The following is a 21,415-nucleotide window of genomic DNA, read 5'->3' as shown; positions in this document are numbered from 1 at the left end:
TCATAACCGATCTAATAATCCGTGGTCTATCCTTGGTTTAGCCCTTGCCAGCTGATATTATTTTGCAGGTGCAAGCGGGGTGAAGCTTTGGCGTTATACTAATATGGGAAAAGAATTCTAACAATAGAAATTGGAACGCATTAATTTGTACGAAAACAAATGATGTCGGAATATATTTATACATTGATTCGATAACGAGATAGTCGTGATGTGCTTCCTCATATTGTGTATATACATACGTGCACACGTGTCTGATAACGATCATACGCATGAATGTCAATGATTCGATATCGTGCGAAGATCATTTGTGACATATGTAGGTGTGCGCTACGTACAAACCAACTACACATACGTATCCATATGTATGAATTAATGTCCATCGCATGAAGTGGCAGTGTGTTGGCCAATAGACGGCATCGTTATATCTTACCTTACAAAATCTATTGAGGCGGGAAGGTTTGATTTTTCAATACAAAACAATCGAGTATAAAATCCGTGGATGATCCTGCAAACTATCAAAAAATTCTGCGAGTCTCATTTAAATCGAAAGGGATCAGTTTTTATGCAGGGTTTTCTGTGAAGTCAAGCAATAATCAGGTAGTTTTATTTCGAATTTGTAGAAACATAATCTCAACATCATTAACTGCCCTGGGAAAAAAATTATTGTGCAAATAAGTGGCAGATATGGATAGCATCAGGGTCAGGCTGCGGCACTGACAATAAAATATAATATTACTGCAACCGTCGCTGGCTGGCAAAAAGGATGGGGTCTTTGCTGCATGGCTACAAGACATGCAGCTGGCTTTCCCGAGAGAGATAGCTCGGAGGCACTCGGTGGTGAAATACTGTCTCTCTTGCACCGGTACAGTCTTGAAAAAGCATTTACATCGGACATCCGTGTCCTTTCGCACATGTTTCGCACGGGCTTTGTTTCGTTTAGACCTGGGGTGGCCAGCTGACGCAGTTGGTCCTGCCAGGCTACCCATTCCGGGGAAAAAGGTTGAAGGCCGACAAGCACCTACGTGACCGTCCCAGTCCCAAGGAACAATATAATCCCGAAATTTATGATTCACAAAGAAAATAGTTAAGTCCTAAGCCGAAAAATTCCTGTATCGAGGGAGTGCTTGCTATTGTGATTTCGTTCTGTTCGTGGAAGGTCTGGCGTTCGACCAGATTTCTCGAAGCAATCGGCCGGGGCTCTCAGAGGGCCCCTGGAATTTGGCGGACCGAAAGGGACCGCGAAAATTTACTGCCCACCCCTGGCTTAGACTCTCCCACGCATGCGCAGTAGTTGATAGAAGGAGACGACACTTTCATACCTATTATATAGAGATCAGTGTTCAACCACGCTATCTCTCTCTCCTGAAGCCCAGTCCCCCACCACGGCAGTGATCGTTCTAGTATTACTATATATATTTTTCATGGTCTCTGTTGCGCGCGCAGGCCAGCGGAAGACAATGAAAGAGAGAACGCGGTAAGACGAGGAGAAGCGAGATAGCAGCTAAGGGAACGACGGAACGCCATCTGATGTTTCAATTTCGTCGTTCCATGGTCAGCGAAGAATGTCAGCTGTTTCAGGTTCAATATGGATACGGAATAACAGTCCGGCCAAGCGAGCGTACGTGTTTGGAGGGTAATTCTTCCAAGGTCGTATAATCCAACGAAAGTTATATCTAAAAGGCAGTCGTCTGATTTATGCAAAATCTAGCGCGCAACGTTGATGTGTTGACACAGGGATTTAAATACGGAATATCTGGACTCATGAACCTTGCAAGTCAAACCTCGGATCCTCAGAGTGGTGTTTTCTTTGTTAATTTCAATCAAGATTGCACGTAAGTAAACAACTCGTAAATGCTAATGACCAACCTATTACGTATTATTTTATACCATATTCGTCACAGTCCCACGTCATCGTATCCACCTTCTTTAAGAATTACGAAATGCCTTCGAAAATCATTAACATCCAAATTTCGCCTTCCCTGGACCACTAACAGCGCGTAAACAGAACGCGTACGCGCGTATAGATATATGTATATCTATTGTGTATTTTTTCTTTATCATTTTCATTTTTCCTCGCAATATTATTATTAGATCACAATACGCACACTGGGGGAAAAAGGTGATAATTCATCACGACTTCTGTCATATTTTTATTAGTTTATTTTTGTTTTGTAATTTGCGAGACGAAAATAATCGTTCTATACGTCATGAAGAATTATCTTCCTGATTTGCAAAGTACAATCATCGTTCAACAGTGCTTAAAACCGTAATTCGTGAAACACGATGATGCAACAGTTTAGTGCAAAAACACGAAATATGCTTAGTAGTAGTATGCACATACACAAAGCTCGAGGCTATCTGTTTATCCTTTCTAATTTTTTCATTTCATCTATATTTTTTTTTCGATCTATTTATTATTGCCTGTTTTCATTGCTGTGCATCTAAATTTCTTTCCCATGCATAACTAATCTGCATTTTTATCAATTGTCATAAGAATAATTAAAGAAATGCAATGTCTGTTCATTCGTTATTGCTGAAGCTGCAGCCACAAATCTTGCGAAATACCATCGACCAATGGCATGACAGACTCAGAATACTAATGATCCTTTGTGTACTTTACCTCAGAGCTTTGAACATATGTCGAATACAGTGATGAACTTCTTGCACTGTTTAGTTATTTGTTACTTGCAATTATTATGACAGTTGATACAATTTTTCAACTTCATTACGTATCAAATTAAACACTTGACAAACACATTTTATTGTATATTAGTTTTTCTAGTTATGACCTTGTAATGGTCGTAAATTTTGACAAAATAATTGATAAATTAAATTCAAAATAAAAGAAAAGTAAATATTTTGTAGCCTTAATTTTTATATTGTCAAATACAAACAATATGCCAATCTTCAGTACGAATTCCATCAACCTATTATTAGTACTTCGATAAATGGAAACAAAAAGTTGTTCATGTATTCTTTTCAAGTTATATACAAGTAAATTAAATTGTTTTATCAATTTATTAGATCCCTCGCAGTTGGCACGAAGTCTGGCCACAAAATCTTCTCGCTCAACTCTGTTGATCACCTGGAAAAAATTTATGAAAATGGTAAGTAACACCTTTTTTTCAATCAAAGGTTGTTGAAGTAACTAAATTTTATTCAGTTGAAACTGTTCGGTAATTCTGTACAGATTCTGAAGACATATGCATTGTCGAGCGGCTGTTCAGCAGCAGTCTTGTGGCAGTGGTCAGCCTCTCCTCCCCCCGTAAGCTGAAAGTATGCCATTTTCGTAAAGGGACTGAAATCTGCAACTACAGTTATTCCAATACCATTTTGGCTGTGAAATTGAATAGAGCGGTTAGTAAATTTTATCCAAAGTAACGGTAAATATCTGGGGTAACTCTGTTATGTAATCTTATTATTATGTTTCTAGAATTTCTTTTATATCTGAAATTTCTAATACTGGATAAAAAGAAATCTAAATTCTGTGTCTTTGAGAATAGTAAATTTTGCAACAAGGAGGGGAAAATGGTCTATTTCTAGTAATTGCCCTTCCCTGTTGCACAACATGTTTTTTTCAACTAGTGCATGTATAAGTCCTTTTTTCTGCATGTAGGATACAATAAAATATTTATGTTTTATATTTGATTTGACTTATATGAATTAATCATAAGAATAATGATTGATACACAAAATCATTCAGTTTTATTAGATTGCTGATTACCTCCCTTGGTAGATAATGGATCTTACTTCTCTTAGGGATATATCGAACTCATTACCTCTTTACGAAGATAATGAGGTAATGAACTCATTACATTTCTAAGAAGATAATTAGGTAATCGACTCATTACCTCCCTAGGGAGGTAATATCCATTAAGAGGTTTAAGATTAGGATTAAGATTACGATTAGGAGGAGGAAAATCCGTTACTATCTCCCTGAGGAGGTAATATCCATTAAGAGGTTTAAGATTAGGATTAAGATTATGATTAGGAGGAGGAAAATCGATTAAGAGGTTTAAGATTAGGATTAAGATTACGATTAGGAGGAGAAAAATCCGTTACTCACTATCTGCCTGAGAAAATGATACGAAAGTGAAGCCCGCACTCGAAATGAGCAATTACATGTGAGAAGAAAGGCCTATTTCATACATGTGTTAAAAATAGTACTTTATGCAACAATTGACGAAAACTGGTTTCGTCACTGATTGCATACAATATTTTTTATCATAAATGCATCGAAAATGATTTTACTGTGCTCTATACAACAAAATGCACGTGCGTAATGCTCTATATGATTCAAACTACGCAACAGCGCTGCAAACGGCCATTTTAGGCACGTGTTACAGGTATCTAAAATCGCGTTTTGGACGCATGTGTGATAAAAATATTTTTTATGGATACTTTTTATTTTCTTGTTAATTTCTATGTACCTGTAGAAAAATTATCAGAATTCCTTTTTTGCATACAGAGACTGGTGGTATGTCTCGAGGAATCACTCTACATTCACAATATCAGGGATATGAAGGTGCTTCATACAATCCGTGACACACCTCCGAATCTCGCGGGACTCTGTACGCTCTCCATAAACAGCGACAGTTGTTACCTCGCCTATCCTGGCTCAAACACAATAGGAGAAGTACAGATATTCGATGCCATCAACCTTGTGAGTGGAATTTTGAAATCTTATTCACGTATGCCTGCTCCTCATGTTGCACACGTTCTGTAATTGCATTAAATTACTTTTCCAGCAAGCCAAGACGATGATACCAGCACATGACAGCCCTTTGGCAGCTCTTGCCTTTAATCCATCAGGAAATAAAGTAGCGACGGCTTCAGAAAAAGGAACTGTTATCAGAGTTTTCCATGTAAGCAATTCACAGCTTTCATTTTTCAGTAATTTTTTGTTCCTACTTGCAGTCTTATTTCTCTTATTTATCGATTTTTAAGGTACACGATGGTGCTAAATTATTCGAATTTCGACGAGGTGTTAAGAGATGCGTATCTATCAGCAGCCTTGCATTTAGTATGGACTCTCTGTTTCTTTGCTGTTCGAGTAACACTGAAACTGTGCACGTTTTCAAACTGGAAGAACCAAAAGAAGCGTAAGTATTAATTTGCCTCTTTACATTGACGTCGTCGTTTCACTTTTTTTATGTCACAGTATTCGTTTAAAGACTTGTGCAAAGATTTGTCGATTTAATGTCTGTACATTACCATTTTATTTAAACCAATTAATCTCTCCTTTCCACTGAATTTTCTAACTCGGGTGTAAAATCATTATTACTGCAATTTTCACCTGTTGGAAATCTAGACCAGCTTCAGAGGAAGTTCAAAGTTGGATGGGCTTTTTTACAAAAGCAGTATCGGCATCAGCGAATTATTTGCCATCTCAGGTAACTGATGTTTTCAATCAGGGACGTGCTTTTGCCAGCGTACATCTACCTTTCCAGGGACTGAGAAATGTTTGTGCCATCACTACGTAAGTTCTAACGTTAATGACTCTGATGGAACTTATCGCATTTCTACAATATGAAATGTGTTCATCAGGTTCTCCCAGTTTTCTATCTACGTACAATTTTTCAGAACGATGTAACATCTGCAAATTGCGAGAAAATTAATGGAATTAACATATATCTATAGAATAATAACAAAAAATATATTCGTACTTTTGCAAATAGGATACAGAAAGTGTTGAGGCTATTAGTGGCCAGTGCAGATGGATATCTCTACGTTTATAATCTTGATATGGTAGAAGGGGGAGATTGCACTCTACTGAAACAGCACAGGTAAGTTGTACTTGTATTCATTTAACATTGTTTTTCCGTTACCTTGTATCTAGGATTTCTGTTCATTTGATTTCCTTTGTCGGAAGTCAAAATTTAAAGCATGAAAATCCGAAAAATTATAAACTAGAAAAAAATGAAAATAAGGGATTGCAAGAAAAAAATAAGTCGTTTGTAAAAGTACAACGCTCAATTTTACATCTATGAAATGCTTTCAATTTTGTGCAGGCTGGACGGCAAGCCGGATGAAATAGATGGTCCAACCGTATCTACAACAGCATCTGCAACTGTAGAAACACCTGCGGCAGCTCAAACAGTACAAAACACAGGTATTTTTTACTATATGTAATCTGAATTTCATGCTTCACAGCTCGAGCTGCATGATATAGTGTTAAGTCCTACTTCCTCAAATTATTTTACAATCAAAAGTTACTTGTACTGCCAACAGTAAAAACTGGCATATAGTAAAATGCTTGAATCACGTAAAGTTCGATGACTGATTAGGTGTGTACATACAAGATAACATGTGTCATCAATTTTAATATTGTGGCATTTCTGGAAACCAGGTCAACGCAAGGTCTGAGAATTCAATAACAAATGTGTCTAAAACTAATTGTCGTACTGAAAAAGTGTTATTCCTTTGGATTAGATACGATACAATTGCAGCACATCCTACTTTGTTGACAATTGATTTAAATGCTGCAAATTGAAGGAATCAAATACCCTATCAGTCATTTTATGTTATTTGCTGTACCTACAGCGTAACAATGAAAATGTCTGATTTGCAATCAGTCAAGAATTCTACGTGAGAGAAGCGCAGACAGATTAGGTAAATCGAACCTCTTCTGTTATTTTTTTGCCATACAATATATACGAAATATACACAACTTGGAGAAGTAACGTGTTTCTTTCTGTTTTTCTTTTCATTTTTTTTTTTTAAATTCTTTTATGCATGACTGTTTTATGGTTCAAAATATTTTCTAACTTATCGTTTGATGTTCATCATTATTGTTTACTTCTTTATTTAGTGAGATTTATGAGTTGAATTTTTTCTGTTCGTTATCTAATACCGAATCGAATTAATATTCATCATACACAGATACTTGACTCAACACAATGTCCTGAAGTTGAAAAATTGTGATTTTATGTGTCAGAGTTTGAAAGGTACGTTTTCTGTTTAATTTATTAGGCCGTCGATATTGTTCCTGAGTAAAAACACCTACATCAATATTAAAAACAGCAGCCCTTTATTAGTAATGAATTCGGACGTGTTATCACTGTTATGAAACTGATTTGATATTTGCACCACATAACTTTAAGGTCAAGTGTGATGGATGGAGAGAGAAGAAGCAATATCCTATCCCACTTATTCTCCAATTAGTTAAAAATCCAGCCAAGTAGTTTGACGCTTCTTTGTCACCATTTTCTCGCTATTTTATTTTTATGAATCATCTAGTTATTTCAAGTGCACCATTGATTTTCTCACAGAAGTATAACTACACGAAGAAAAATATTTGTCGTTATTGTATTCAGTGATTTGATAATCATTTGATCAATTTTTTTTAATTTTAGCTGCCTCTGTACAAAAAAATAGCAATATCGCAACAATTTATTTGTCGCATCACTGATAGGAAATGCTTGCCAATTCAATTGATATATTTTAATTTTCCTTCATAATTTAAGCTGTAAAATTTACGAATCCTCAAGTCTTTTGCTTACTAATTTATCATCCATCAATTGTATACCTGGTAAAGTTGATTTCACAAATGAGCAGTTTCAGTGTTTTATCACCAACATTTTACTGAAGAGAAAAAACTAGGAGAATCATTAGAACGTGCATAAATTTCTTCCGTTTACGGATAGTCAGTTATTATTTAGTTTATAGTAATGAACGTGTCATTTAATGATTTATTTAGTGATAAAAAACCGCAATAAAACTGTGATGTAAGTTTTTCGATATGCATAACTTGAGAACGTTTCACATTTTCTTCAGTGAATTGCTCATAATATTAAGATTAGGTAATTGAATCTAACAGTTGTGTATGTCTGTAGTATCCTAATGGTGACTATTTTTCCATTCTGTCCACTGATGATCATTAGTTTTTGGTATCTTTGAGCACCTGAACAAAAATTAATCTAGTATAGGTGAAGATATTTTGAACCGTACATTGGCGTAGTCGAGCATGTTGTTATTATTTCACTGGTATAAAGATATACGTACAGCGAACATAGAATACAACAGAATTAGAATTTAAAAATTGGTAGATTTGAGAAATTTTTATGTTCACATATTTATTCTTAGTATGGATTTTGTTGCTTCCTCCAACGATGATCAAAAAGCTACTAATCGATAACCTTCTATATTGCGAATAATCTTTTAGCGATTGAGAAATGTTAAATTCTACAGCCTTCTAGCCCCCTTACGAGACAGACGATCTCTTGGGGGATAGAGAACTTCAGTTTACCACACTTGATGTATATATACATATATATTTTTTTTCTTTTTATTATCTACGGAAGGCTGCATAAATAGCTACGCGGGTGCATTGCGCGGCCGCTCGCCAGACGCCATGTCAGGTACTGGTATGTCCTCTTTCTCCCCCACTTCTCACTTTCTTATTACATTATAATATGGTTATCAATATTATCATTCATACCACCTCGTGTCCTCTCTCTTCGTCTCACTGTACATTCATACTTCGATATGCTTACCTTGGCCAAGTGCTCATCGAACCCATAGCCGTGACACATATTTGAATATCGTCCGACGAATACTAAACTGAGAAAGCTGAAATTTCACGATTAGTTAAGTTCTGAACAATATTTTTGCAACAGTAACACTGAATAACGATGTATTAAGAATTACACCTGTACTTGAGAAATATAGCATGTAGTTTCAATTTGATATTGCAAATATTAGGAGACAAAAAAAAAACTATCCTTAATTATTAGGCTACAATAAACTATTAGCTGCTTGTATTTTTGCGTTAAATGTTATAGATTTTTTAACGGTATATTATATGTACAATATCGCTTAATGCTGTGCTTTGAAACAGAAATGAGAAAATGTAGTAAAAGAAAATGAAACCACCTGTAGAAAGTATAAACTCTGAGTAAATAACTGGTCTAGGAGAATATTAAGATTTTTTGTGTCCCTGTATGCTTTTCTTTGATTGAGGATGCAGTGGAGTAATCACAAATTCTATCAAGTATCTCAATATTATTATAATTATTATTGTTATTATTATTATTACTATTATTTCTTTCCTACCCATGAATTGTTCAATTTCTCTTGCACTTTTTCTTTTCTTTCAATTGCTAACGCATAATCGAAATCGAATTAAAAATGCACTACACTGTCGGTTTGAAAGCTTTGAAGAATTTTCGGATTGTTGTTGCTTCTGATTAAATTATTATTAATGTCAGTTCCAGTTTTTTTTTTTTTTTGTTGCATGGAATTACATAATTACATTCAATGATATTCTGACGAAGTGTGGACCAGCAAATACTTCACAACATTTCTCCAGCCAATTCAAACGAATCAATCCCATATCGAGATACAAACCACTCGCATATAATACAACATGTAACAACATTTTACACCAGATAACAAAACATCATATACGTTCATACGATAACAGTAAGAAACAAAAAAAAATTTCGAAAAAGGCAGTAACACCTATAGATGTCTTGTCATTCATTAGAGACACTCTATAGTTTAAAATGTAAAAGATATAGATTGTTGTATAAGTAAATATTAATTACAGCTAATTTATGTTCACTCTAAAGGTATTTATATTTTATCTGATCATTATATACATTGTATCATTACCCCGAGTATTTGTTGATATCTTGTTTTTTTTTACATCAAAAGATAAAATTTTTATTTCATGTCATCTTGATTTATTATTTTCATATATTCTCTCCCTTTCACATTAAAATACATTAACCGCATACGATTATCCGAATATTTTTGCGATAGATATATCTGATGAAAATTTGAGGAAAAATTCTCATTCGATTATTAAGAATAACGATAAAACAACCAAAGTGAAAAACTGATAATAAAAATTTTGCACGATTGCATGATTGGTTATTTAGTTAATTTATGTACTTGTATATTTTTCTGCATCGTATCTAATGTATGTGAATGATAAAGGGGAGAGAGACCTCGTTTCACAACATGGGATCAATTTTTCCATCAATGTGCGCTATTAATTTTTCGAAAAAATATCATTTCCTGGATTTTCATACACCCTGATTTATGCAAAACAATAAAAAAAATTATCTGTTTTCATCAATTGTACTGGATACATGAACTGTGATAATTGTATTATTGAATTCTGCAAAACCGTCTACACGTTTATTAAAAAGTTCTAAAACTGTTGCAACTAATTTATTTATTTATTTTTTTTGTCCATCCATCCAGCCAATACATTTGTTCCACGTGGTACTTGACATGCTTTCGATTGTACTACATCATTATATAACACATATGTACAAAATGCCTCCATAATTATTGACAAAATTATTGTCTGTTCCAATATTTTTGTCTTTAAACCTACTCACATGCACATGTTATATGATCACACCGTCACGCACAATTTAATCCACATGTCGCAAATATCTGAAGCTTGGATCATGAAAAAAGAATAAATAAATTAATAATAATCGTTTGTAGACTCAGAAAAGTTTCACGAGATGGTAGCTGCTACGGAAAGTCCACCCAAGGGCGGTTTTCGTTTGGATGACGACACCGAGTTTCCACCGGTCACACAAAGGACTGATTGAAAACTATCTTTGACATATCTTTAAGGGATTTTGTAATGATAAAATAATTCAACACGTGGAACATGGCTAAGTCTGTGTCGATACATACAGCTTTCTGAAAGTTTTCCAGGTTTTTCTTTGATTAAATTTGTCTTGCTACTCCATTAATAGAAGCCACATTATTTTCTTCTGATATATTTTTGTAAATCAATATTACATCTCTAATTGTTTACCATTGGAGAAAATTTAATGAACGATGAAATATTCTTGTGCAGTGGATTGTGTTAAACAAGAACAAGGTTTCGCCGTCTCTCGGTTACGGATTATAAACGTATTTACAACTTTTTTTTTTTTTTATAAATTGAAGAATGGCTGAGTATATTGGCATAGATTTACTCAATTGAAAATAATAACGAAAATGAGGAAAAAAGAAACAATGAGCACAGTGGACCACATTCTCATATTTTAAAACCGCAGGCGAACGACAATAAAGCCTTTTTAAACATACGTTGAAAACTGTTGAAGCAAAAATACAAAGACAAAATTTATCAAAATACATACCTTAAAAAAGTATAATTTAAATCATTATCAGTAATATGTAAAGAGAGATAAAGGTCAATAGATAGTAAAGGTCATAAAAAGAAATGTTTTTAAGGTGTACCAAAATTATTATCGGTTCCACATACATACAATTTTTCTCTCTCTCTCTCTAGTTTATTATATTTTAGTTTTTTTTTTCGAAAGCAAAAAAAAATAAAAAAATAAATAATGAATAAATCAATAAAAACGAAAAAAATCACAAATAAGAAATAAAAAATTGGTGCCAATCGTAGACCTACTTGGGGATATGAAGTCGATCATATTTTTCGATTATTAATTTTATTTTACATCATTACGTAGAAACACTGTGTTTACTGTGTGTAACTGTAATATCCGTATGTCACGAAATGACGGACCTATGCATCTCGATTTATTGTATCTAGTGGTTAATAGACGGGAGCATTCGGTGTGTCATTTGCCAGGCCAGTGTAATGGAAGATCTACGATAATTTGAGACAGTTTTATACTAATTTAAGTCTTGTTTGGTAGTTTTAATTTTATAAAAATAATTACGATTAAATTAATTCAAAAAATATACAATAAAAAGGAGTTTAAAAAAAAAAAGAAAAAACGAATAACGATTGTAAATAAAAAAAAAAAAAGCTTACGTATTAATACTGTTATGTATAATTTCGTACCAATACATGTATGAGCACGCTAGCAAATTGTAGCTAATTTTTATTTTTACTTGTTAAGATTACCTCATCTATAGGTACATAGGATATCATTATGTATCTTGTGGTTTTAATCAGAGAAATCTAGGCATATTTAATGTATTAGTTGAGTATTATAGTGATGATAATAATCGTGATGAACTATTTTTTATTTTTTTTTCTCATCCTGGATCATGGTATTTGGATCTACCATATTCAGTGCTGTTGTGAGGATGTGCATATTAATATTATCATTGTTCATATCTACTATAACGAATCACGTGTAATGTAATTATTTTTCACTGCGAATAAAATTTAAACGTTAAGTAAAACAATTTTTGAATAAAAATTATCTCAAACGCATCTCGTCAAGATATTTGTATGTGAAATACATGTAAGAATCCGAATGATGAAGGACAGTTTTTTGTCTTCTTCTAATCGTTGTCGTTATTATAACATGATAATGAATGTGTTCATATGAGAATAAGATTAATAATAAGATGGGTAATATTCATAACAACAGCGTTAGTTCACCACCAACAATTCGCTACAGAATTGATTTATTTTTGTTTCTCTTCCAGAGGATCATACAACACATAACAGTCGACAAGACAATACGGATTGCTGAGAACTGGAACGAAATGTGGGATAATAATTTTTTCTCCGTTATAATTGAAAACAAGTGCATTTTTAAATAACTTTGTTTCATCCATTTTTTATTTTGCTTCCTCTAATTTTATGCAGCAGTACAAAAGGAACTCGCTTATTCAAAATTTTTTTATTTTATTACACCGTAACACGAAATTACTTCAAAAAACACTCACGGAGGAGGAGAAAAAGAATGAGAGAGAGAGCGAGATGGAAAACATATCAACGATAATACACTCTCAGTGTAATCTCAGTTTTAATCAATAATTATAATAATATAATGTAAAAGTTTTAAACATACTAGAACATGTGTAAGTATGTGTACAAGATGGAACATTTATGATCATATACCTATGAAAGTATCAATATACTTTTGTATCTTACGCTGCCAATTTTCCATAGTTTTTTTATTTCACGTCTATGTTTCTTGATCAAACTATACTCGAGAAGCCGAAGTTATTGTGGACTTATTCCTATTCACAGAGTGGCAGGTAATTTCATCTTTCATGCAATTCATGTATGAATCACAAAGCTCGGTGAATTTTTAATCTCGAATAAAAGAATTCATTCGATTTTTTGTTTATTTGCCGATAAGCGGTACTTGCGCTATCAACAAAATATTGGTACAGAGGTGTGTAAGAAATTATCTTTCATTTAAAAAACCAAGATGTTTCACTCGGGGTAACAAAAAAAAAAAACTTAGGGATCTCCTTCCTCTCAGAGGCAAAAGGATTCTCGTGTAGAGTTCAGCCACATTGCAATGCAAAATCTACGCCAGTTACAATTGAACCCTGGTATTTCATTTTGGAAATGATTCATCTTATAACAAGAGTAGCAAATGTGGTGGTTGTACATGAAAAAAGGGTCTATCAATTATCGTTTACTTCGATTTTAAGTAGTCCGCCTGCTTATTTGTTTAATTGTAAGCCAGCATAAACGGCAAGTTATGGTATGATTTAGTACAATTTCCGAATAAAATAAAACTGCGAGTAAGAAATTTGCCAAAGTTTGATGAATGTGAGTGAAAACTTACAAATTCTCGTCTTCGTTGTTCTTTTTCTCAAATTTTTTAATACTCTTGAACATCGTCATGATTCGCACTTTTGTAAAAGATTTCGGATACTAGATACACCTGATGTAAAGTAGCATGGCGTAACATTATTCCTCCTTTCGTTACAAACTCTATATGAGGAAGTTTTTGTATGTTTATTATTCAATTAAAATTCTGAGTTTTTTTCAATGTTTGTTCTTCTTTCTCTTTACCATGTAATACATAAAATCTTTCATAATGTATATTTCAATTACAATAAATCTTAACCTACTGATATACATTACATAAAATTTTATTCGCTTCAATTAATTTAGTTTTTTATTTGTTTTTTATTTTAACCATTCCAATCAAATTTTAATTAACTTCATCTTTTACTCAGGCTTTCCACCAACTATGGGAAAAAGATGTTACCTTGAGCTAATATATGTGTATGTAATCGATGTATGCAAATATAGACCCTTTACACATGTACTCAAAGAGAGATGAGATACGATTAAATGAAGACTTAGCTATATAGATCATCATCACCGTCATCTTGGAACGTAGGGTCTCCCTGCGTCGTGTCCTGCGTACCTCCTGTGCCGCTTTGCGGGAATCTAGGAGAAAAACAAAACCAAGTTAAGTGGTTATGAGAAAGTAATTTCTTCTATGAAACATAAGCTGTAGCAAATTGTTTGATGATTCGGTGTACAATTTGTCATAGACACAAAAGATGTACAGAATATTCCATAATTATTGATTGTGTCAAGAAAAACACCTATGCGTTTAATATACCAATCTGATAACATCAATTTTGTAAGACACGAGTTACCTGATTTTCGGTTGGAAAAACTATGAGTTGAAGAAAATTAACGCAAGGGTAAAATTATTTGGTCAAATCTTTACACGAATAAACAGTTAAATAGAAAGATATACTATTGGGACCTTTGATAAATTGTTTAGGCAAAAATAAAACTCTTCAGCTATATAGCTTAAGTGGTCTTGCTCACCTGAAGTTCGTTCCGAATCCTCGAGATTGTTGAAGGGTCTGAGCAAACATTTCGTACTTACGAATGTCATTGTCGGATACTGAACGACGCGCAAACCTCATAGCTTCTTCAAAGTGAGCTCTGGTGATTTCAGGTACGGGATCATCCTCGTCCATCTGTGATGTGAGATATATTTTCTTACAAGAATGAAATAGATAAATGCAAGGGGAAACAGAAGCCTGTAACAATATTAACAATACTAACGTCCATGGAAACATTCGGGTTTGCAGCACGTTCTCGTTCGCGACGTATTTCTGACTCGATACATTGCCTAATCGCCAATTTGCAAGCCCTTTGACAAACTTCGGTAAGATCAGCACCGGAGAAACCGTGCGTTACCTTAGCTATGTAGGTCAGGTCGACATCCTAGTACAGAGAAACATGGATAAGAATTTGCAGGGCTATGGTCCACGCATAGTGCCCTCTTATCCTGTGATCGACGCACCTTGGCAACAGGGGACTTGCGTAGATTAGCTTTGAAGATTGCTTCTCGTGACTTTTCGTCCGGTAGAGGGATGTAGATCAACTGATCGAGACGACCTGGTCGTAAAATAGCTGGGTCAATGATGTCAGGCCTATTTGTTGCTCCGATGATGAATACATTTTTCTTGGCACCCATTCCGTCCATTTCAGTAAGTATCTGATTTATCACGCGGTCAGCCGCACCTCCAGCATCACCGACAGTTCCGCCGCGTGACTTAGCGATTGAATCCAGTTCATCGAAGAACAATACACATGGAGCCGCTGATCTAGCCTAGTGTTGCAAGATATCAAGTATTGAAATAAATTCGAATTTTGGAACATGCGCTTTTTCATTTGCTCATAACTTGAGTTGAGAATTATTCACCGAATGTTAATAATCAGATGTACCTTGTCGAAGACATCTCGCACGTTTGCTTCAGATTCACCAAACCACATGGTTAACAATTCTGGTCCCTTAACCGAAATGAAGTTAGCCTGGCACTCGTTAGCAATAGCTTTGGCCAAAAGTGTTTTACCACAACCAGGTGGTCCATAGAATAAAACTCCCCTCGATGGCTGCATACCAAACTTCAAGAACTTGTCTGGATGTTCAACAGGATACTGGAATTTGAAGAAAATAGGCACTTTATTGATGAGTGAATTGACTTTCAGTGACCGAATTGTTAAAATGAGATGACTCGATGCACGCTCATAAGGTGTTTATAACTTGGGAATTTAATTGACTTTATTACTGACCTGAACCAACTCTTGAAGTTCCAGTTTGACGTTTTGCAGTCCGCCGATATCTTCCCACGTAACTGTAGGTACTTCCACAATCGTTTCACGTAATGCACTGGGACTACTTTTGCTCATCGCATACTGAAGATTGTAGGAAAAGGAAAAAAAATATTAATTACAAGTGAAATCAAGTTATTCAAAGGTTGTCGAAAACAAATTACTGCTGTGTCTAATTTCGTGTAAATCGAAGCCTAGAGAAAATAGTATTTATTCATTTACCTTGAAGTTTTCCATTGTGACAGCAAGAGAGGAGAGAACCTCGGCATCGATCTGGTCATCCTCTAAATCAATCAGATCCATCTTTTCTCGAATCTGTTGAAGGGCAGCCTCAGAGCACAATGAGGCTAGATCAGCACCGACATGACCGTGAGTCTCAGCGGCAATCTGAAAGAAAATGACAGTGTCAATATAAGTGTCAACAAATGGTATAAAACAAAATGTCATTTTTATTTGATAAAAAAATCCAAATTAACATAACTGACCTCTTCTAATTCGACATCGTCGGCTAGTTTCATATTTTTGGTATGAATACGTAAAATTTCAAGACGTCCAGTTGCGTCGGGAATACCTATGTCAATTTCCCTGTCAAATCGTCCGAAACGACGAAGAGCTCCGTCAATGCTGTTTGGTCGATTTGTCGCAGCCATTACAATAACGTGGGAACTTTGTTTCATACCATCCATCAGCGTCAGCAATTGTGAGACGATACGTCTCTCCACCTCTCCATGGGTCTGGTAAATAAAATGTCAAAAAATTATAAATCTAAATTGTAACATGATAAATCTGCGAAAAATGCTGAATTTTTTTTCTTTTCTATGCAATGTGTCTACTGCAATCAAGTAATCAGATTCCACGACTAGTTCCGGGACAATAGGATTATGAATTTTCAGGATAGGATACAGAGGATGGTTACATGTTGAATCATAAAATTTATATAGCAGTTTATATACAGAGTGAGTTGCTATCGACTGCATAATCCGTCATAGGCTAAAATTCAACGCATCAGGACACGTATTACAAATGATATGTCACAGTTACAAACAAAAATATATTACGTCAACTTTTTCAAGATAAATCAAAACATTTCATGACTTTTCCAGAACTAAAGGAGCAATTTGTGTTTTCCAGGATAATCCCAAGATTTAAGGATATTTCAGGAGCAGTAGACACCTTGTCTATGATCAATAACACGTATTTGAACCATCACCAAATTTATAGACTTAGAGGGAAAAGAGCAAAGTCACTAACTGTCCATATCACGTTTGAATACAGTATTTTACTAACCTTTTCACGCTTGGGAGCGATAGCATCCAATTCATCGATAAATATGATGGCTGGTGAATTTTTCTCAGCCTCTTCAAACGCCTTTCGCAAATTGCTCTCGGACTCACCAGCAAGTTTGCTCATAATCTCAGGTCCTATCGATATGAGAATATAAGGTTTAATTTTATGCATGTGACTTGAACATTAAATCCCATTCAAAGATGCTCGTAGAATAGTGCTGAGAGTTATATCAAAGCATTTATAAACCAATTCGCAATATGATTACCATTAATAAGGAAGAAAAAAGCGCCAGTTTCGTTTGCAACTGCACGTGCAATGAGGGTTTTTCCCGTTCCCGGTGGTCCATAGAGCAATATACCGCGCGGTGGTTTGACTCCGATTGCTTTGAAGAGGGACGGGTGCCGCAGTGGTAGCTCTACCATTTCTTTAATTTGAGCCAACTGCTTGCGAACACCACCAATATCGTCATAGCCAACAGCATTGAGAGCTTCCTCTTCTTCCTGCGAATTGACAGCGCACGGAGAATAATTGGAAGCATTGTAAGATGCACTAACACCGAATATTAACATCTTGGACGATTGAAAGTTAAGTCACTCGGGTGTAGAAAGTGCTTTATGTAGCCATTGATGTTTACACATTGAATTATGCTTTAGCTAGTTAAATTTATCTGCAATAAAAACATTATAATCAAATTATAAATCAAGTACACACCTCTCGCTTGATTGGATCTCCCTCGCAATGTATCACTGTATCCGGAGCAACGATACAATACGGGCCTGGATCAGTCTCAACTACTTTAAATTCTACGGCGCGCATTCCTCCGCGTACGATGAAGTTGTCATCTTTATGGATTGGGCGATATGCCTCAAGGAAGTATGGTTTTAAATACACCTCGAACAAATTTCTGGCAAGAAAAAATTATTTGTGTTAGTAAGAATGCCAACAGACCAATAAGTGTGTATACAAGTTTTCAAATATCTCACCCAGTAAGACCTTCGACAGTGTCGTCCATGGGTAGAACATGGATACGTTTGCCATATTTAACATCCGGGCAAGCTTGAACGGATACAACGTCGCTGAGTCTGACACGCAGATTGTTTCTGACGACACGGTTCATATGTATCTTCTCATCTGGACATGTGTCGTCTGATAGTACGATGCACACGGTTTCCTTGCGCCTTTTTCCTTTCAAAAGTACGGTGTCACCGCGAAACAATTGTAGCTCATCCATTTTTTCCTGCGAGAGGCCGACGACTGAATTGTCATCATTGATCGCCTCTGCCACCAGAAGCCTGTTTGGCCTGTCCTTCTTGCGCAAAATCGCAGTCGCGAGATCATCTCCACTAGAATAATAGTAAGGTAAAAAATTAAGTAAATATTGCCAATTCTTTGTAGATGGTTTAGTATTGCTCGGTATATTATCGTACTTTGCAAATATTGTTTTCAACAGTCAGACGTAATTGGAAGTTGGAATAAAAAATGGCAATATGTGAAAGGTGTCCCAATCATAATACTGACTATATTCTCAAGATACTTCAATACTCTAAGACTTTTGTCTACAATCAAATTTCATTATGTGTATATTTATTATTTAATTTGTGTCTGCCCGTTATGAAGAGATTGTATTCCTAATAGGTTCTAAGTTTTTGAAACTGACTTTCATTTCTCTACCTTGAGCACATTGTTCTAAAATAATTCTAATGATTAATATAAATTACAGTAAGATATAGCAATCAGTAATACACATTTCCAATCCCATCGCGCAATTGAAAGTAAATACTTTATGCATGTCATGGAGTTTAAAATAGAAATGATTTTTCTTCCGATCAGTGCGTCAGAAGTGGGGAAAATAGCTGAAGCCATAAAAAACAACTTTAAATAACATACTACAAAATCGGCGAGTTTTAACAGGTTTTGAGAAACAGATATTCTGTGATCTTTAGAATTTAATTTATTTTAGAATGACTAAAAAGTGGACTCAAAATTGATTACTTTCAATATAACATGTCATCATCGAGATGAGACTCACACAATGGTAACACAGATAAAAAATTTTGGGACCAAGAGCGATAATAGAAAAAAATTCAATATGAGTCTATTTTTTTTTTCTACTTTCAGGGTAGGAAACGAAATAAGGCAAGTATATACAGACAAGATTCGAGGTATTTTGATACTAAATAAAAAGTTATTCCTACGTGAATATACAATACATCCTTTAAGGACAAATTGCAGAAAGGTTGAAAAATGTTAACTATCATAATAAATGATCAAAGTGATCGTCGAGTAGTAATTGCAGCAATTGTGATAACGTAGGTTATTATAACAGTAATATTAACAGGAATAATAATAACAATAATGACTGTGAAACAGGATTGAATATACGAGCAATTTGACAATGAGAAATACGTAGGAATTCCAAAACTGTATTAATGACTTCCTAGTTAGTCTCTGTCCACTTGAGCTTAATTTTTTGTCACGTCAAATTTTTGTTTCATCGAAAAATCCTTTGTCATGTTACGCCTGCTGTGCGGCCATGACCGCACGGTCCGCAGGTGTAAATAAGATAAATGGGTATAAAACGGCACGAAAATAAGCCAAAATTTAATCCGTATTGTGAAATAATGAATACCTTTACAAAGAGCCGGGCGAATTGGGAGAATAGAAAGTATAAGAAATTCGTTAAACTTGAGTCGGCGTCGACATGATGACAACGTAAAATTTGGAAGCGTAGAGGCCGTGAATTGAGGGTATTGGAAAAAATAGTAACCGATCGGATGATATCGTGTACATATTATCGAAAATACGACCTGCTGAAACCGGACTTAATACCATTGTATTATTCAATACGCTTACCTCTTAGGATCACTCATATCTTATTTTTTTTTAATAAACTTGGGAAAAAAATGCAAACGTTACAATCACGATCCCCCTTCGCAACTAACACGAGTCACAGACAGCCAGCTAACCCAATGAACATCCTCCACTCACATCTGTCATGGCCGCTTATTCGCGTTCGCGAACCCATCTCAAATTGTTCCTATATTCGATTCTGCACAGTCATATAACTTTCATCAAGTTTTATAACGCAATTGCAATTTTTGGATTTGTTTTACTCCGGTGAAATCCCGAACTGACTATTCAGAAACTGTGATTAAACATTTTTCATAGTATTCGGTAATCGAATATTGCATATTCGGAGTAATTCTGTTCATGAGAGGTTGAAAACCGATGAATATGATTAATAGGTTTATCTTATAAGTCGTGTAATATCCACCTTTAATAAGCACACATCTGCCTATACGCGTGCTTGATCAAAAATAGAACAATCTGAAAAACAGTGCAAATAATCACCGGAGCACTTCAGAAAAATTCATATTTATTATGTCTCATACGTGGAATGACTGCAAACCGAATTCGCGGTAATTACTGGCGGTAATCAGTCATTCGTTGACTTTCGTTAAATTTCTTAGCGGACAGAAAAAAAAATCATTGGTCATTGGCTATAACTCGTTTCGTGTCACAGCCACGCAGTTCAGTGTCGTTACCAGTCGTTACTGATGCCGCACGTCATTTTATACCTTATTGTTAGAGCAATGAGCATATTGTATCTGTGTTGCATACATACACATGCTCTAAGTATTATGTATGTATGTAAAGTGTGTACATAAACGATCATTAGGTTACAATTGTTGTTTTATAAACGACCCGTCAATTAAATGCTTCGTTTTTTATAGGTATTAGTTGGGAAGCTAAACAAACGCACCCATTCAGGTCATATTTATTGTATATTGGAAAACTGGGTACAGCTTCAACAGTTCTCATACATCTGCAGTAAAACCTGATGCGATTTATCGAAATGCTGGAAATTTGAACATAGATCGAAAAATTATTCTAATCTGAGGCTTTCCGACGTCCATTCAAAATTCAAGAAAATCTTAAATCTTGACATAACTATAATTTGAAATTGCCGATATCTGAGAACTATAAAATACGAGAAATTTTGAGTATGAAATTTATACTAGCAAATTTCACCATAAACAAAGATTTATTTTGATGGTTTCATGTAAATGAAATGAGGAGCCTGTTCTTCAATTTTTTTTAAATTCACATCGACTACAAACAGAGCTATAAAAGCATTTTATTAATTAATCCAGCGGATTATAATAGTGTTCAAATAATATTATACGGGAATTACTCCTTGCTAAAGGAGATCCAATCTACTATAGAAATTCTTGTTAATAAGAAACCCCAAACACTATACATCGTAATATCAAAAATGTGGCCACGTTTTCAAATCAAAAGTGTTTTATCTTCAGTTATCTTAAAAAATGGATGAGC

At 34.8% G+C, this 21,415-nt stretch overlaps 2 protein-coding genes across 5 annotated transcripts; one reads left to right on the top strand and one right to left on the bottom strand.

Moving 5' to 3' along the window:
- Nucleotides 1-1,561: 1,561 nt before the first annotated feature.
- Nucleotides 1,562-13,101, top strand: Atg18a (Autophagy-related 18a). Of its 4 annotated transcripts, none has more exons than XM_046627071.2 (11): nucleotides 1,562-1,832; nucleotides 3,025-3,107; nucleotides 3,191-3,357; nucleotides 4,469-4,663; nucleotides 4,749-4,865; nucleotides 4,948-5,102; nucleotides 5,312-5,479; nucleotides 5,679-5,786; nucleotides 6,012-6,112; nucleotides 8,304-8,366; nucleotides 10,465-13,101. In XM_046627071.2, exons 1-11 carry the CDS (start codon nucleotides 1,696-1,698, stop codon nucleotides 10,572-10,574), a joined length of 1,404 nt encoding a protein of 467 aa, XP_046483027.1. In that variant the 5' UTR covers nucleotides 1,562-1,695; the 3' UTR covers nucleotides 10,575-13,101. The 4 variants fall into 4 exon arrangements, with proteins under 4 accessions (XP_046483027.1, XP_068992631.1, XP_046483028.1 ...); XM_046627072.1 differs by having other exon boundaries at nucleotides 1,563-1,832; nucleotides 8,304-8,360; XM_069136530.1 differs by lacking the exons at nucleotides 8,304-8,366; nucleotides 10,465-13,101 and adding an exon at nucleotides 6,433-8,297.
- On the bottom strand, nucleotides 10,833-20,090 carry TER94 (transitional endoplasmic reticulum ATPase TER94). Its single transcript, XM_046627066.2, has 13 exons — nucleotides 19,931-20,090; nucleotides 18,061-18,420; nucleotides 17,789-17,981; nucleotides 17,343-17,577; nucleotides 17,078-17,211; nucleotides 16,276-16,524; nucleotides 16,013-16,177; nucleotides 15,752-15,874; nucleotides 15,404-15,616; nucleotides 14,979-15,287; nucleotides 14,738-14,899; nucleotides 14,495-14,649; nucleotides 10,833-14,101 (listed from the first exon to the last, which is right to left on the bottom strand). Exons 1-13 carry the CDS (start codon nucleotides 19,945-19,947, stop codon nucleotides 14,011-14,013), a joined length of 2,406 nt encoding a protein of 801 aa, XP_046483022.1. The 5' UTR covers nucleotides 19,948-20,090; the 3' UTR covers nucleotides 10,833-14,010.
- Between the last annotated feature and the right edge of the window lie 1,325 nt (nucleotides 20,091-21,415).

The sequence above is a fragment of the Neodiprion pinetum genome, chromosome 5 (genome assembly GCF_021155775.2).
Source record: "Neodiprion pinetum isolate iyNeoPine1 chromosome 5, iyNeoPine1.2, whole genome shotgun sequence".
Classification (NCBI taxonomy): domain Eukaryota; kingdom Metazoa; phylum Arthropoda; class Insecta; order Hymenoptera; family Diprionidae; genus Neodiprion; species Neodiprion pinetum.
This window is presented reverse-complemented; position numbering and strand designations above follow the sequence as displayed.

Bases quoted from the DNA above. Each gene is read 5' to 3' on its own strand.
- Atg18a (XM_046627071.2), top strand. From the start codon at position 1,696: ATGCAAAATCTAGCGCGCAACGTTGATGTGTTGACACAGGGATTTAAA. The intron at 1,833-3,024 runs GTAAGTAAACAA...TCAATTTATTAG, and splicing joins AATTTCAATCAAGATTGCAC to ATCCCTCGCAGTTGGCACGA. The intron at 5,787-6,011 runs GTAAGTTGTACT...AATTTTGTGCAG, and splicing joins ACTCTACTGAAACAGCACAG to GCTGGACGGCAAGCCGGATG.
- TER94 (XM_046627066.2), bottom strand. The intron at 17,982-18,060 runs GTGAGATATTTG...TTTTCTTGCCAG, and splicing joins ACTGTCGAAGGTCTTACTGG to AAATTTGTTCGAGGTGTATT. The intron at 15,288-15,403 runs GTACATCTGATT...TTGCAACACTAG, and splicing joins TGCGAGATGTCTTCGACAAG to GCTAGATCAGCGGCTCCATG.